The 15,108-nt window shown below is 41.5% G+C and overlaps 1 protein-coding gene across 2 annotated transcripts in view; it reads right to left on the reverse strand.

Moving 5' to 3' along the window:
* abca2 (ATP binding cassette subfamily A member 2) overlaps positions 1-10,164 on the reverse strand; it is a 54,552-nt gene extending 44,388 nt beyond the window's left edge. Inside the window, exons 1-8 of one of the 2 annotated variants that reach the window (XM_062960280.1) lie at positions 9,948-10,160; positions 4,568-4,661; positions 3,189-3,300; positions 2,840-3,006; positions 2,596-2,717; positions 2,343-2,432; positions 1,085-1,249; positions 687-899 (exon numbers count right to left, since the gene is read on the reverse strand). In XM_062960280.1, coding sequence (XP_062816350.1) covers positions 687-899; positions 1,085-1,249; positions 2,343-2,432; positions 2,596-2,717; positions 2,840-3,006; positions 3,189-3,300; positions 4,568-4,661; positions 9,948-10,013 — 1,029 coding nt within the window. In that variant the 5' untranslated portion in view covers positions 10,014-10,160. Of the gene's footprint in view, positions 1-686; positions 900-1,084; positions 1,250-2,342; positions 2,433-2,595; positions 2,718-2,839; positions 3,007-3,188; positions 3,301-4,567; positions 4,662-9,947 lie in introns of both variants that reach the window. The other variant, XM_062960281.1, reaches the window with a different exon arrangement.
* Between the last annotated feature and the right edge of the window lie 4,944 nt (positions 10,165-15,108).

A 15,108-nucleotide genomic window follows, 5' to 3' on the forward strand; every position in this document is an offset into this window, starting at 1 on the left:
GAAGGAACTGTTGACCCAGCTGGCCATAGATATCAGCCAGGATGACATTCCCATGGGAATTAATGAGCCGGAGATATCTCAAGCCCTGGTTCAGGTGCGGGCCTTGAAGGGGCGCCATCATTATCTAGGGCAGATCAGTTGCTATGGAAAGAAATGTCTCAACCTCGTCGGAGTGTAAGGTTGGCTGGGAAGCGAGAGGCCTCTGAAGGAAAGAGAAATGCATTCTTGGGTTGCTTTTAAAACTGTGTGTTTTGAGACAGATTTTTGTCAAAGCAAATTCTTGCTTCATCTGAGTGGATGTTCCTGCTTCCTGCCTTAGAAGTCTCCTGTTCCTGGATCTTTGTAACTTTTGGGCCTTTGTTCTTTGGGATTTATTGTCTACTGTTTTGCCTATGGACTACTGGATTCACCGACTCTGGTTTGGCTTATGGACTATTGGATTTTTATTAACTCTTTTACAGCAACTTTGGAAACCTTATAACTGCCTGCTTTGATTTATATTGCTTTTGCTCAATAAAACTACAAAAGGCTTCCTTCTGTGTGTGACTTGGTGTCCATAGCAAGGTGAACTAGTCGGAGGTGTCGGAAGGGGCTCTCCCAACAGATGCTCATCCAGCCTCTGCTTCAAAGCCTCCGAAGCAGAGATATTTAAGCCTGGCTCTCCTGTCCCTGCTGCTCTTCCTCACCTGACGGATGACCTTCGGGGCGTCCAGCTGGTCCTTCAGCTCCGCCGCCAGCCTCCCGAAGTGCTCCTTGCGCAGGGCTGTGCTCCGGTTGCAGACGGCCGCCTGGTAGCCCTTCAGGAGCCGGCGCTGGCCCTCGGGGGCTTCCAGGAGACGCTGCATCTCGCCCCGGCGGCAAGTCAGGCCCTCCAGCACCGCAGGACGGAAGACGAAACCCTGCATGGAGACGGAGCGAAATATACTAGCACAGGAAGCTCCCAAAGCACAATGTAGTAGGAAAGGTAAACAAAGGCAGCTTCCACGTGACAACACATTGGAGAAGCTGAGGTGTTTCCGAAAAATTGTACTAGCAAATAATGTACCAGGAAGCTCCCAATGACCCCTCTGTGCCCTCTGCTCACCTCCATGTCCCTGAGGAAGGCCTGAGGGCCGTAGGGTCCGATCGGCTGCGGGGGGGTGCTGGGGAGGCCCAAGACCTGGGAAAGGAGGTGGGGTAGGCCCTTCTGACGCGGTGGGCCCTTCTGCGGGGTGGCCGGACCCTCCTTGGGGCCCCAAAGGAGGCTCTCCTGCAAGGGAAAGGGTTGCAGGGACACCAATCAGCTCAAGGTAGATGCAGAGCGGCGGGAAGAGCAGCTCAAGTCAATTCAGATTATACCGGCCCCATGAAGGAGTTACCCTTTTGACCCCAATCTTTGCAGGACCCAAATTCTTCTAGGACCTGAATGTGGAGGAAATAAAGTTCTAGAACTTGAAATTTTGTAGGATCTCAGGTTCTGGGAGCTGAGTTGGTAGGATCTCAAATGCTGGAAGCAATGATTCTAGGCCCCAAAGTTGCCAGAACTGTTGAGCCTGAGGTTCTAGGAGCTGAAGTTGTAGGGCCCAAGGATTTAGGAGATGGGCCTGTAGGACATGAATTCAAAGGATCTGAATTTCTGGAGGATATGAATACAGTAGAGTCTCACTTATTCAACATAAATGGGCTGGCAGAACGTTGGATAAGCGAATATCTTGGATAATAAGGAGGGATTAAGGAAAAGCCTATTAAACATCAAATTAGGTTATGATTTTACAAATTAAGCACCAAAACATCATGTTATGCAACAAATTTGACAAAAAAGTAGTTCAATACATGGTAATGCTATGTAGTAATTACTGTATTTACGAATTTAGTACCAAAATATCATGATGTTTTGAAAACATTGTCTACAAAAATGTGTTGGATAATCCAGAAGATTGGATACGCGAGTGTTGGATAAGAGAGACTCTACTGTATTTAGAAATGAAGGTTCTAGGACCTGGGTTTCTGTAAAAGGTAAAGTTTTCCCCCTGACGTTAAGTCCAGTCATGTCCGACTCTGGGGGTTGGTGCTCATCTCCATTTCTAAGCCAAAGAGCCGGCGTTGTCTGTAGACACCTTCAAGGTCATGTGGCCACTGGCATGACTGCATGGAGCGCTGTTATCTTCCCGCCGGAGCGGTACCTATTAATCTACTCATATTGGCATGTTTTCGAACTGCTAGGTTGGTAGGAGCTCGGGCTAACAGCGGGCGCTCATTCCGCTCCCGGGATTTGAACCTGGCACCTTTTGGTCCACAAGTTTCTGTAGGATGTGAATTTTCAGGAACGAGCCCCACATATAAAACGCTTGAAGTGTCCTCACCTCCAGCCGCAGGAGTTTGTCTGCCGGGTGGAAGGGGTCCCAGGGTTCGTGGAAGCCTCCAGAAGGACCGCCAAAGAAGAGTCGGTACACCTAAGGAAAAGAGACCCGCAGGATCGCATGGGGCTCTCTCAATGGGGTTCAGATCCCGGTGGAGACAGCAGACAGAAGCATCCAGAATGAGGGCTCCCTCTGTTTACATAGGGTGTCCTCCTCCCCGTTGGAGCCAGACCCCCGGTCAAAGGCTCTCACGCACCTCTTTCAGGTTCACTTTGGATCCAGCCAAGGCTTCGGTCGTTTCGTTGGACAAGGAGAGGTTCTGGGTCAGGAAGCGGCGGAAGGCCACCCGGTCCTTGGCTGCAGAGTCCAGCGTGAAACCTGGCCCCAGGTTCAATGGGCGATACAGGGAAAAAAACGGGGAGAGAGGTCAGCAATCGTTGTCTCCAGTTCAATCCCTTCGTTGGATGAAAAACCCCTTGGAAGATCGATGCATGACCTACCGTCTCGTTGGCGGAAGTGGGCCTCCATGGCGGAGGGAGCGTTGCTTCCCAGGGACTCCAAGTGGTGCCGCAGGGAGTCCAGTTCTGCCTCCAGCCCCCCGCCGTCCGGGTCAAAGAGCTTGCTTTTCTCCACCACCTCATTGAGCCGCTCCAGCAGCTGAGTGACGCTGTGGGAAAGGGAAGAGAAGTCCAATCATCTGCCACTCACTGATTCCTTTTATGACAGAAGGGGGCTGGACTAGATGGCCCTTGGGGTTCCCTTCCAACGCCAGGATTCGATGATCTCTCTCTCACACACATCCATCACTCAATCACATCTATCTAGCTTAGGGTCCCAAGCTGGACGTACGTGGAGTTGGAGTACTGCAGGAACCCAAACTCGTCCCGCTGACCATCTGGACACAGTGACTGCATGACCGGCAGGATCCCGGCCGAAGTGAGCGGGGAAGCCGTGTAGAAGGCTGAGGGAGGAAGAGGAGGAGGAAGCAGAGGAAGAGGAGGAAACAGGCCAAGCCCCAGAGCTGCCCCTTCCAACCCCCTCCAAGGGTCATTTAGGGCCCCAAAGGCCAGAGGTCTCCGGTGTCTTAAGCCCTCCCATACAACAACCCCACAGCTTTAAAACTACAACTCCCATCATCCATCAGAGACCGCTGACCTTTTGGCCCCATGCTGGACATTGCAGGTCACTTAAGACACAAGGACAGCAAAGGAGTTAGGAATTATTACTATTGTTAAGGCAAGACACACAGATAGCGTTTCAAAGGCCAAACTCTCAGCTTATATTTCCCACGAACAGAAAGGCAGGAAAAGAAAGAAAAATCAATGGAAAAGGGAGATATATTTATCCCCAATGCTTTCTGTACCCCATTTGCAAGGGACCGTTTGGATCAATATTAATAGAACTGCAATAATAATAATGATAATAACACAACTGTATTGTAATATTATATTATCATAATAATATATTATGATAATACAATGACAGCAACAATAATGTGGTTGTACTGCATTATAATGTACTTTTATTATTATTAGTAGTAGTAGTCATAGTATGAACCATACTTTTGCATATAAACGCTGCTTTGCTAGAGTTAATAAGGAGGAAAACTTACAGACTGCAGAAGACAAATGGCAAAGAACGCAAAGGAAAGTATGAAGATGGGTTTGGAGAAAGAAAGAGATAAAGAAGGGGAAAAAATAAACACAGAAGGACGGGGAGGAGAAAAGACAAATAAAATTAATGTACAAGAGATAATAAAAACCAAAGTATAACTCAAAAGCATTGAGGGCAATGTAGACGTAAATGAGGCAGATACTACAGGTGGGCCGAACTCAAAAGGATAATCCAGATTAATTCAGGTCTCCAAGTAGGTAGACAAGGAAAGTGGTTTATGGCCATCCAAGTGAAGAGCGTTTAAATTCGCATTCGGCTTTATCAAAGTTCGGAATAAAACCAGGAGTGGATACAAGAGGAAGAGTGGTTTGGTTCCTGGTTTTAGTCCGAAATTTAAAAAGTTCAGAAGTGTCCCCCTGGAAGTATCTGGAGGGACAATGATTCTGCCTCTGGCATTTGGGATCCTTACGGTTCGGATGAAAATCCAGAGCGGGAGGACGGCTCCTGTTGGTCCGAGGCTTCCTCTAGTTCTCTACTGGAGAAGGGAGTCACCTGTGGATTTCGTGTCCTTCCGGGACTACAACAGGCCACCCGACACGGCTTCTGGGGCTTACCTTCCTTGACGGAGATGGTGGGCTTCTTCTGCCGCAGACCCAGCAGGATGAAGAAGAGGACCAGCGGGATGAAGATCTCGAAGGCAAGGACCCACTGCGGGAAAGGATGGAAGGAAGGGTCACAGTGCGGCTGGACGATGCCAAGCAGCCCTCTGTCAGGAGGGGTCGGATGGTGCCCTCCTCAATGGCAGAAGGGGGTTGAGATGGGTGACCTCTGGGGTCCCCTTCCAACTCCAGGATTACATGATACATCTATTACATATCTCTCTCTCAAACATATCTATAGCTAGATGGCCATCTGTTGGGAGGGCTTTGATATATCTATAATTTCTCTCACTCTCTCCATCATATCTACCTAATACAATAGAGTCTCACTTAAGCTAAACGGGCCGGTAGAACCTTGGATAAGCGAATATCTTGGATAATAAAGAGGGATCAAGGAAAAGCCTATTAAACATCAACATAGGTTATGAATTTACAAATTAAGCACCAAAACATCACACTGTACAACAAATTTGTCAGAAAAAGTAATCAATACACAGTAATATTATGTTGTAATTACTGTATTTACGAATATAGCACCAAAATATCATGATATATTGAAAACATTGACTGCAAAAATGTCTTGAATAATCCAGAACCTTGGATAAGCGAGTCTTGGATAAGTGAGACTCTACTGTAGTAATTAAAAACTATTAAAATACATGTAGCCAAATTCACACAAAACAACACCAATAAAATGGAAAATAAATTTATTATCTATCATATCTATATATAGATATAGGGGCCGGGCTGTGGCACAGCTGGCTATTAACCAGCTGCTATAAATCACTACTGACCGAGAGGTCATGAGTTCGAAGCCCGGGTCGGGTTAAGCCTCCGACCATAAAAAAAAAAAAATAGCCCCGGCTTGCTGTTGACCTAGCAGCCCCGAAAGACAGTTGCATCTGTCAAGTAGGGAAAATTTAGGTACGCTTTATGCGGGAGGCTAATTTAACTAATCTACAACACCATAAAACTGCTCACGAGGAAAAGAATGAGGAAGAACAGCCACCAATGGACAGTGAAGCAACAGCTCCCCCTGTGGCCGGAATTGTGAAGCTGGAAAGATGTTAAAAAATGCCTCTGTGTCTGTCTAAAACTGAATGTTGTTTGTCTGTTGGCATTGAATGTTTGCCATATATGTGTTCATTGTAATCCGCCCTGAGTTCCCTTCGGGGTGAGAAGGGTGGAATATAAATACTGTAAATAAAATAATAAATCTATGGCTGGATGGCCATCTGTCAGGAAGGTTTTGATTGTGCCTTCCTACATGGAGATGGATGAGGTGTCCCTTTCCGACTCTAGTGTATTTTAGACTCCCTTAGAAGATGGTGAGCTCTCCTTTCTTGGAAATCTTTCAATAGAGATTGGATGGGCATCTGTCGGGAGGGCTTTAGCGGTGCTTCACAAAATGAGGTCAGGCTCGATGCCCCTTGGGGTTCTCCCTCCTGGGGAATCTCCTCTTCTCTTCCTCCTCTGTCTCCTTGTTGACTCCTGCAATGCTATTCCCCCCTTCCTTTCTTCAACAACAACAACAACAAGGGCCACTTTGTCGCCTGCGAAACACAATCCCCTTCCTTTGCCAATCCTGACCCTGTTGTGCCAAGTCCGGGCTGGCACCAAAAAAACAAACCAACCAACAAATGCCCCTTTTGGGTCTCCGTTGGCCATTTCGGAGGCGTCCTTCTCCTTCCCAAAAAGCCCTTTTGTTAAGGCTGCTCCTGTGTTTACATCTTTGCAACAAGTAGGAGAACAGCAACACCCTTGCAAGGACAGCCAGTTATCTCACCAATCAAAATAAAGGCTCTCATTTACCGTGTGTCTACACCGTTGGGTTAACGCGGTTTGAAACCCCTTTAAGGGCAAGTTCTCAATGCTACGGGGGCCCTGGGAGTTGTAGTTTGCAGTAGGAGAAAAAGGGAGACACGTCTTGGCCACGTTTCCATGGCAACGGGAGCAGGCTGCAAATAGCAAGCAGCCGCCAAAAAGGGAAGAAGAGGAAAAAGCCCAAAATAATTGAGAAGAAAGAGTGTTGCTCTTTATTTACTGTCTTAATTTTGGAAATTTTTAAATACGAGGTTGGTGTACCAAGGGCTCTGCTATGGCTGACCCCTCTGGTTGGATTAGTCTGTAGTGCCTTTCGTGTTCCTCGATACGTGTCTGGGCACAGGCAGGAGACAGTCAGGCTTCGAAGCAGCAAGGCCATTTAATGCTATTCAAGCTGGCCAATTGCAACATTCACACAATAGACAAGAATTCTTCCTCCCACCCTGGACATCATTCCACAGATATATAAACCCTACTTGCTTCGTTTCCAACAGACCTCACAACCTCTGAGGATGCCTGACATAGATGTGGGCGAAACATCAGGAGAGAATGCTTCCGGAACACAGCCAGACAGCCCAGAAAACTGACAGCAAACCAGTGATTCTGGTCATGAAAGCCTTCGTCAACACAATAGATAGTTGGCAGTCTAGCCCCACTGTAAGAGCCCTGAACTCTCTGCTCTGGAACCCTGGGAGTTGTAGTTTGCCCTCTCTGGCAGAGGCGGCCCAGGTCCTTGGGAAACTGCAACTCCCAGCATTCTCTAGCACCAAGCCATGACCCTTAAAGTACCTTCCAATTACACTAATTCGTCAGTGTAGAGACGCACCAAGGTACAGCTTGGGACCAGAGCTATTAGGGGGTTTTTAGGGAGTGTTTCCGTGGGTCCCAAAGCAGGGAGTTCCACAGGTTTTTATGCCAAAGTTTCCATTTGGAACCTTTTGGGCAGAACAACAAAAACGACAACGGATTACTTTTAGTTAATCCCCTTTTGCAGACTGATTTCACAGAAAAACAACATCGTCCCTCGTCGCGGGATGATGGTGCAGCCACAACAACATCAATAATAATAATAATAATAATAATAATAATAATAATAATAATAATAATAGCAACCGTCATCATAATTCCAATCAATTGATAAATTCTAGTTCATCCCCTTTTACAGATTGTGAGGCAAACTAATTGGAATGATTTGCAATGAATACAAACAATCCCATCTGTGTTTGGGTCCATCTGTCAATTTGCAGCATCAAGTGCGATCAATCAATCCTTTCAATTGAGGTTTAGAGGTGATAATTATTGATCAATTGGGGAGAGGATACAGAAGAGATGGACTTGGCATCCTATTTTTCTAAATGGAAAAATACGGAGAAATAAAACCTGTCCAGCTCTCCAAAGGCCTTGCATTCCTTCTTGTTGCAAAAGGAACAATCGTATTATTGTTCCTTTTTATCATTGTTTTCTATTGTTCTCCTCTCTAAAAATAAACCTGATACATGGCTTGACACAAAATAAACAACAACATTGAAAAAAAGCCTTGCTTTGTTTGCCACAATTTTGAGACAGGGGAAACTGGTGAGGAATATGGGTCAAAGCATGGATCGATCCCGTTGATATACAAGTGGGATATTAATAATAATAATCGCCCTCAAAATGTATGCATTGCTACCCCGAATAAATATAAAATGCAAACCCTAATAGCACTAATAATAATCCCGTCCCAAAATGTACCCACTGCAACCTCAAATATAATATACCCCTTGAAGATATACATTGCAATACTGATACATCATATTATATATCCATAAATGTGTCCACTGTAACCTAATAAGCCCCAAGAATGCACCAATTGCAACCCCCAAATATAATAATAATATAACCCCCAATAGGTATTGCAACATCAATATATTTAAATTATTTATATTAGTAATAATAATAGTAATAATAACAATAACATACCCCTCAACATATACAATGCAACATCAATGCATATAAATATTATCAATAAATGTACCTACTGCAACTGATAATTATAACAATCCCCCAAAAATGCACCAATTGCAACCCCAAATATAATATAACCCCAAATACATCTCCAATTCATATCAATATTATATATATACACAAATGCACCTACTGCAACCTAATAACTATCCCCCAAGAATGCACTCATTGCAACCCCCCAAATATAATAATCCCCAAATATGCACTGCAAAATCCATAATGATAAAATATTATTCCCCCAAATATATATACAACATAATTTACAATAATATATAATATTATAATATATTGTATATACATATAATATTAATAATAATACAATATAATATTAATTATATATTATATATTACATGTAATATTACTAATAATATTACAATATATTGATATACCACAATATAGTAATTTATTGCCAGTATTGTGCTATGCTAGTAATATAATATTGTATGCAAATTTAATTTGTAAGCCGCTCCTGAGTCCCCTTCGGGGTGAGAAGGGCGGGATATAAATGTATTAAATAAATAAATAAATAAATAAAATGCACCCATTGCAACCCCAAGTATAATAATAAAAATCCCCCCAAATATCACTGCAATATCCATACTGATAAAATATTAATAATTATATTAATAATAATTATTATTATAACAGTCCCCCATTGCAAACCCCAAATGTAATAATATACCCCCAAAATGCACCCATTGCAACCCCCAAATACAATAGAGTCTCGCTTATCCAACGTTCTGGATTATCCAACGCATGTTTGTAGTCAATGTTTTCAATATATCATGATATTTTGGTGCTAAATTCGTAAATACAGTAATTACTACATAGCATTACTGTGTATTGAACTACTTTTTCTGTCAAATTTGTTGTATAACATGATGTTTGGGTGCTTAATTTGTAAAATCATAATTTAATTTGATGCTTAACAGGCTTTTCCTTAATCCCTCCTTATTATCCAACATATTTACTTATCCAACGTTCTGCCGGCCCGTTTATGTTGGATAAGTGAGACTGTATAATAATAATAATAATCCCCCCAAATATCACTGCAATATCCATACTGATAAAATTACACCCCAAGCCTAATAATTGTAACAGTCCCCCAAGAATGCACCCATTGCAAACCCCAAATGTAATAATATACCCCCAAAATGCACCCATTGCAACCCCCAAATAATAGTAATATACACCCAATTATGCACTGCAACATCCATACTGAGAAAATAACATTATAACCCCCAAAATGCACCCATTGCAACCCTCCAAAATATAATATGCTCCCCAAAATGTACACTGCAACACCCAGACGAATGATAATGACAGGGATAATACAGACCCCAAAATGCACTCTTTGCATTTAAAAATGCTTTCTCTCTTGCAAGGCTTTCAAGAGGAGTAACCTATATTTGCATGGATATCTATATGGGCATCTCTGCAAACCACTGACCCATAAACCTCTGCAAATCCTTTTTATTTCCAAACCAAAAAAAGGGGCAAAACCCACCGGACTCCGCCGTTTGAGAGTCACGTTCTTCCAAAGCAGGAGGTAAAGCTGGTGCAGGAACCCCATCTTGGCTTCCCTTTACAAAGCATCAGCTGCAAGGCATTCTTTTCAGGAGCAATCCTGGCCTAGCAAAAGCCAGGGTTGGCTACCGTATCAGGATTCCTTTGGCAATGCCTCTCTTCCTCCTTTGCTGCAATGCAATGCAAAGCTCCCCCTTCTTTTCTCTTCTTCTATTCACCGCCCACGAACCAAAAAAATAATATATATTCAGGCCTCTTAAAGGGACAGCAACCCTTTAAATCTGGATTTCCCAATGAGGTCGAGAAAGGCCATGCAAAGCAATGCAAAAGGACACCAGTGTCAATGTACTGAAATAGAAATAATATTACAATATATAGATATAGTGGAGCCTCCGGTAGCTCAGTGTGTTAAAGCGCTGAGCTGCTGAACTTGCAGACTGAAAGGTCCCAGGTTCAAATCCAGGGAGCGGAGTGAGCACCCACTGTTAGCTCCAGCTTCTGCCAACCTAGCAGTTCGAAAACATGCCAATGTGAGTAGATCAATAAGTACCGCTATTGGATAAGTGAGACTCTACTGTATTTCGTTTCTGTTTCGGCTTGGCCCCAGGTTAGCCGCCCCGAGTCCCTTCGGAGAGATGGTGGCGGCATAGAAAAATAAAGTATTATTATTATTATTACTGCTCTGGTGGGAAGGTAACTGCGTTCCATGCAATCATGCCAACAGCCACATGACCTTGGAGGTGTCTACGGACAACGCCGGCTCTTGGGCTTAGAAATGGAGATGAGCCCCAACCCCCCAAAATCGGACACAACTGGACTTAACGTCAGAGGAAACCTTTACCTTATAGATATAGTACAATATGGTAATTTATTGCCAGTATTGTGCTATGCTAATACTATAATATTGTATGTAAATTTAATTTGTAAACCACTCTGAGTCCCCTTTGGGGTGAGAAGGGTGGGATATAAATGTATTAAATAAATAAATTAATTAATTAAATACAGTAGAGTCTCGCTTATCCAACGTAAACGGGCCGGCAGAACATTGGATAAGCAAATATGTTGGATAATAAGGAGAGATTAAGGAAAAGCCTATTCAACATCAAATTAGGTTATGATTTTACAAATTAAGTACCAAAACATCATGTTATACAACAAATTTGACAGAAAAAGTAGTACAATACACAGAAATGCTATGTAGTAATTACTCTATTTACGAATTTAGCACCAAAATATCACGATGTATTGAAAACATTGACTACAAAAATGCGTTGGATAATCCAGAACGTTGGATAAGTGAGACTCTACTGTAATTAATATTGGGAATTAAAATAACAAGCCCTTTGGGTCATTAAATTATCACAATGCATTCAAACTCCAGGATATTTGTATTTGTGGAAATAATACAATCAAACCTACTGATGGATGTTATCCTTTGGAACAGCAAGCTGATATTTTTAAAATAATAAATACATAAATAAGTTTATCACAGGCCTGCTAACATTACAGGAAGGAAAGCGGGTATTCAGTGTGATTATTTCAGTGGCTGCTTTTTAATATACGAATACAGTAGAGTCTCACTTATCCAATCTAAACGGGCTGGCAGAACCTTGGATAAGCGAATATCTTGGATAATAAGGAGGGATTAAGGAAAAGCCTATTAAACATCAAATTAGGTTATGATTTTACAAATTAAGCACCAAAACATCATGTTATACAACAAATTTGACAGAAAAAGTAGTTCAATACACAGTAATGCTATGTAGTAATTGCTGTATTTACGAATTTAGCACCAAAATATCACGTTATTATGAAAACATTGACTACAAAAATGTATTGGATAATCTAGAACCTTGGATAAGCAAGTCTTGGATAAGTGAGACTCAACTGTATTTGTGGAAATAATACAATCAAACCTACTGATGGATGTTATTCTTTGGAACAGCAAGCTGATATTTCTTAAATAAATAAATAAGTTTATCACGGGCCTGCCTACATAATAGAAAGAAAAACAGGTACAGTAGAGTCTCACTTATCCAACGTTCTGGATTATCCAACGCATTTTTGTAGTCAATGTTTTCAATGCATTGTGATATTTTGGTGCTAAATTCGTAAATACAGTAATTACTACATAGCATTAATGTGTAATGAACTACTTTTTCTGTCAATTTTCTGTATAACAAGATGTTTTGATGCTTAATTTGTAAAATCATAACCTATTTTGATGTTTAATAGGTTTTTTCTTAACCTCTCCTTATTATTCAACATATTCACTTATCCAACGTTCTGCCGGCCTGTTTATGTTGAATAAGTGAGACTCTACTGTATTCAGTGTGATTATTTCAATGGCTGATTTTTAATAATAATAATAATAATAATAATAATAATAATAACAACACACCAGAACTCGCAGTTGTGGATAAGAAAAAATGTTTGGATTATTGATGTCGCCATACCATGTGACAGTCGGATTGATGAAAAACAACAGGAAAAACTCAGCCGTTATCAGGACCTCAAAATCGAACTTCAAAGACTCTGGCAGAAACCAGTGCAGGTGGTCCCAGTGGTGATGGGCACACTGGGTGCTGTGCCAAAAGATCTCAGCCGGCATTTGGAAACAATAAACATAGTTGTATACGATCTGCCAACTGCAAAAGGCCACCCTACTGGGATCTGCACGCATCATCCGAAAATATATCACACAGTCCTAGACGCTTGGGAAGTGTTCGACTTGTGATTTTGTGATACGAAATCCCGCATATCTATCTTGTTTGCTGTGTCAGACTATGTCATTGTCAGTAATAATAATAAAAATTATATCAGCATATCTATCTTGTTTACTGTGTCAGACTATGTCATTGTGTCAGTAATAATAATAATAAATACTATATCAGCATATCTATCTTGTTTGCTGTGTCAGACTATGTCATTGTGTCAGTAATAATAATCATAAATATTATATCAGCATATCTATCTTGTTTGCTGTGTCAGACTATGTCATTGTCAGTAATAATAATAAATATTATATCAGCATATCTATCTTGTTTGCTGTGTCCATGTCATTGTGTCAGTAATAATAACAATAATATTATATCAGCATATCTATCTTGTTTGCTGTGTCCGACTATGTTGTTGTCAGTAATAATAAATATTATATCAGCATATCTATCTTGTTTGCTGTGTCAGACTATGTCGTCAGTAATAATAATAATAAAAATTATATCAGCATATCTATCTTGTTTACTGTGTCAGACTATGTCATTGTGTCAGTAATAATAATAATAAATACTATATCAGCATATCTATCTTGTTTGCTGTGTCAGACTATGTCATTGTCAGTAATAATAATAATAAATATTATATCAGCATATCTATCTTGTTTACTGTGTCAGACTATGTCATTGTGTCAGTAATAATAATAATAAATATTATATCAGCATATCTATCTTGTTTGCTGTGTCAGACTATGTCATTGTCAGTAATAATAATAATAAATATTATATCAGCATATCTATCTTGTTTGCTGTCAGACTATGTCGTTGTGTCAGTAATAATAATAAATATTATATCAGCATATCTATCTTGTTTGCTGTCAGACTATGTCATTGTGTCAGTAATAATAATAAATATTATATCAGCATATCTATCTTGTTTGCTGTGTCAGTAATAATAATAAATATTATATCAGCATATCTATCTTGTTTGCTGTGTCAGACTATGTCATTGTGTCAGTAATAATAATAATAATAATAAATATTATATCAGCATATCTATCTTGTTTGCTGTGTCAGACTATGTCATTGTGTCAGTAATAATAATAATAATAATAATAAATATTATATCAGCATATCTATCTTGTTTGCTGTGTCAGACTATGTCATTGTGTCAGTAATAATAATAATAACAACAACGGCATGTCGACTCTACTAGAGAGAGACCCTCCCATTCATCCCAGTGGATTTTTGATATAAATCTGGGAAACGTACCATGAAGTTCCAGGTATATGGTGTTTCCTGTGGTTAACTGGGTGATGAGGCAGGTCTTGTAATCCGAAAATACATCACACAGTCCTAGACACTTGGGAAGTGTTCGATTTGTGATTTTGTGATACGAAATCCAGCATATACATCTCGTTTGCTGTGTCATGCAACCACCACCACCACCACCACCTGGGAAGTGTTTGACTTGTGATTTTGTGATACGAAATCCAGCATATACATCTCGTTTGCTGTGTCATGCAATATAATAACACCACCACCACCACCACCACCACCTGGGAAGTGTTTGACTTGTGGTTTTGTGATACGAAATCCAGCATATCTATCTCGTTTGCTGTGTCAGACTATGTCTTTATGTCCTGATGGTAATGTTATATTTGTGAGGCTGAGAGAGTGTGACCTCTTCCCATCTTTTTTTTAAAAACCAAAAGGAATGAATGAATGAAACCAATGTAGGTCCTAGTGCTCCCTCTAGAGGAAATGCCAGGAAATGCACAGCAAGCCCCAAAAATAGCATTTTACGACAAAACATTGTGTGTGTGTGTGTGTGTAAACGGGCCCAAACTGGCAAAACGGGCCCTAAACAACTCCTAAATGGGCCCAATGGGGCAAAACGGGACCCTCCGTTATATTATCACTCCACTATATTATTATATTTGCGTTACTATTACTGTATTATATTATGATTGTTACTGCATTAATACCTTTTTAATTCTCTTTATTTCATCCAGGTATATTCTTGTTCTAAATTCTAAAAACTACCTCGAAAGAGAAGTTTCTTCTCCAAACGCACTCCCTCAGCTTTTACCTCAGAAAGCGCTTATATATCTCCCGCCTGTATGCGCGTCTCGATTCCGAGCCTCCCATTGGCTGGCTGTCCTGCCAATCACATAAAAGCGCGCGGCCATTGGTTTAGAGCGCAGGTGGGCGAGTTTAGAACAAGCCGTCGAGCTGGAAAACGCACGCATGCTTACCTGCTGAAGTTCCCTCCTCCGAGCCTCCCATTGGTCGCCCGTCCTGCCAATCACATAAAGTTGCTCGTCCATTGGTTTAGAGCGCAGGTGGGCCGAGTTTGGAACAAGAAGCCGTCGAGCTGGAAAACGCACGCATGCATACCTGCTAAAGCTCCCGCCTCGGAGCCTC

Source organism: Anolis carolinensis, unplaced genomic scaffold, assembly GCF_035594765.1.
Source record: "Anolis carolinensis isolate JA03-04 unplaced genomic scaffold, rAnoCar3.1.pri scaffold_7, whole genome shotgun sequence".
NCBI lineage: Eukaryota > Metazoa > Chordata > Lepidosauria > Squamata > Dactyloidae > Anolis > Anolis carolinensis.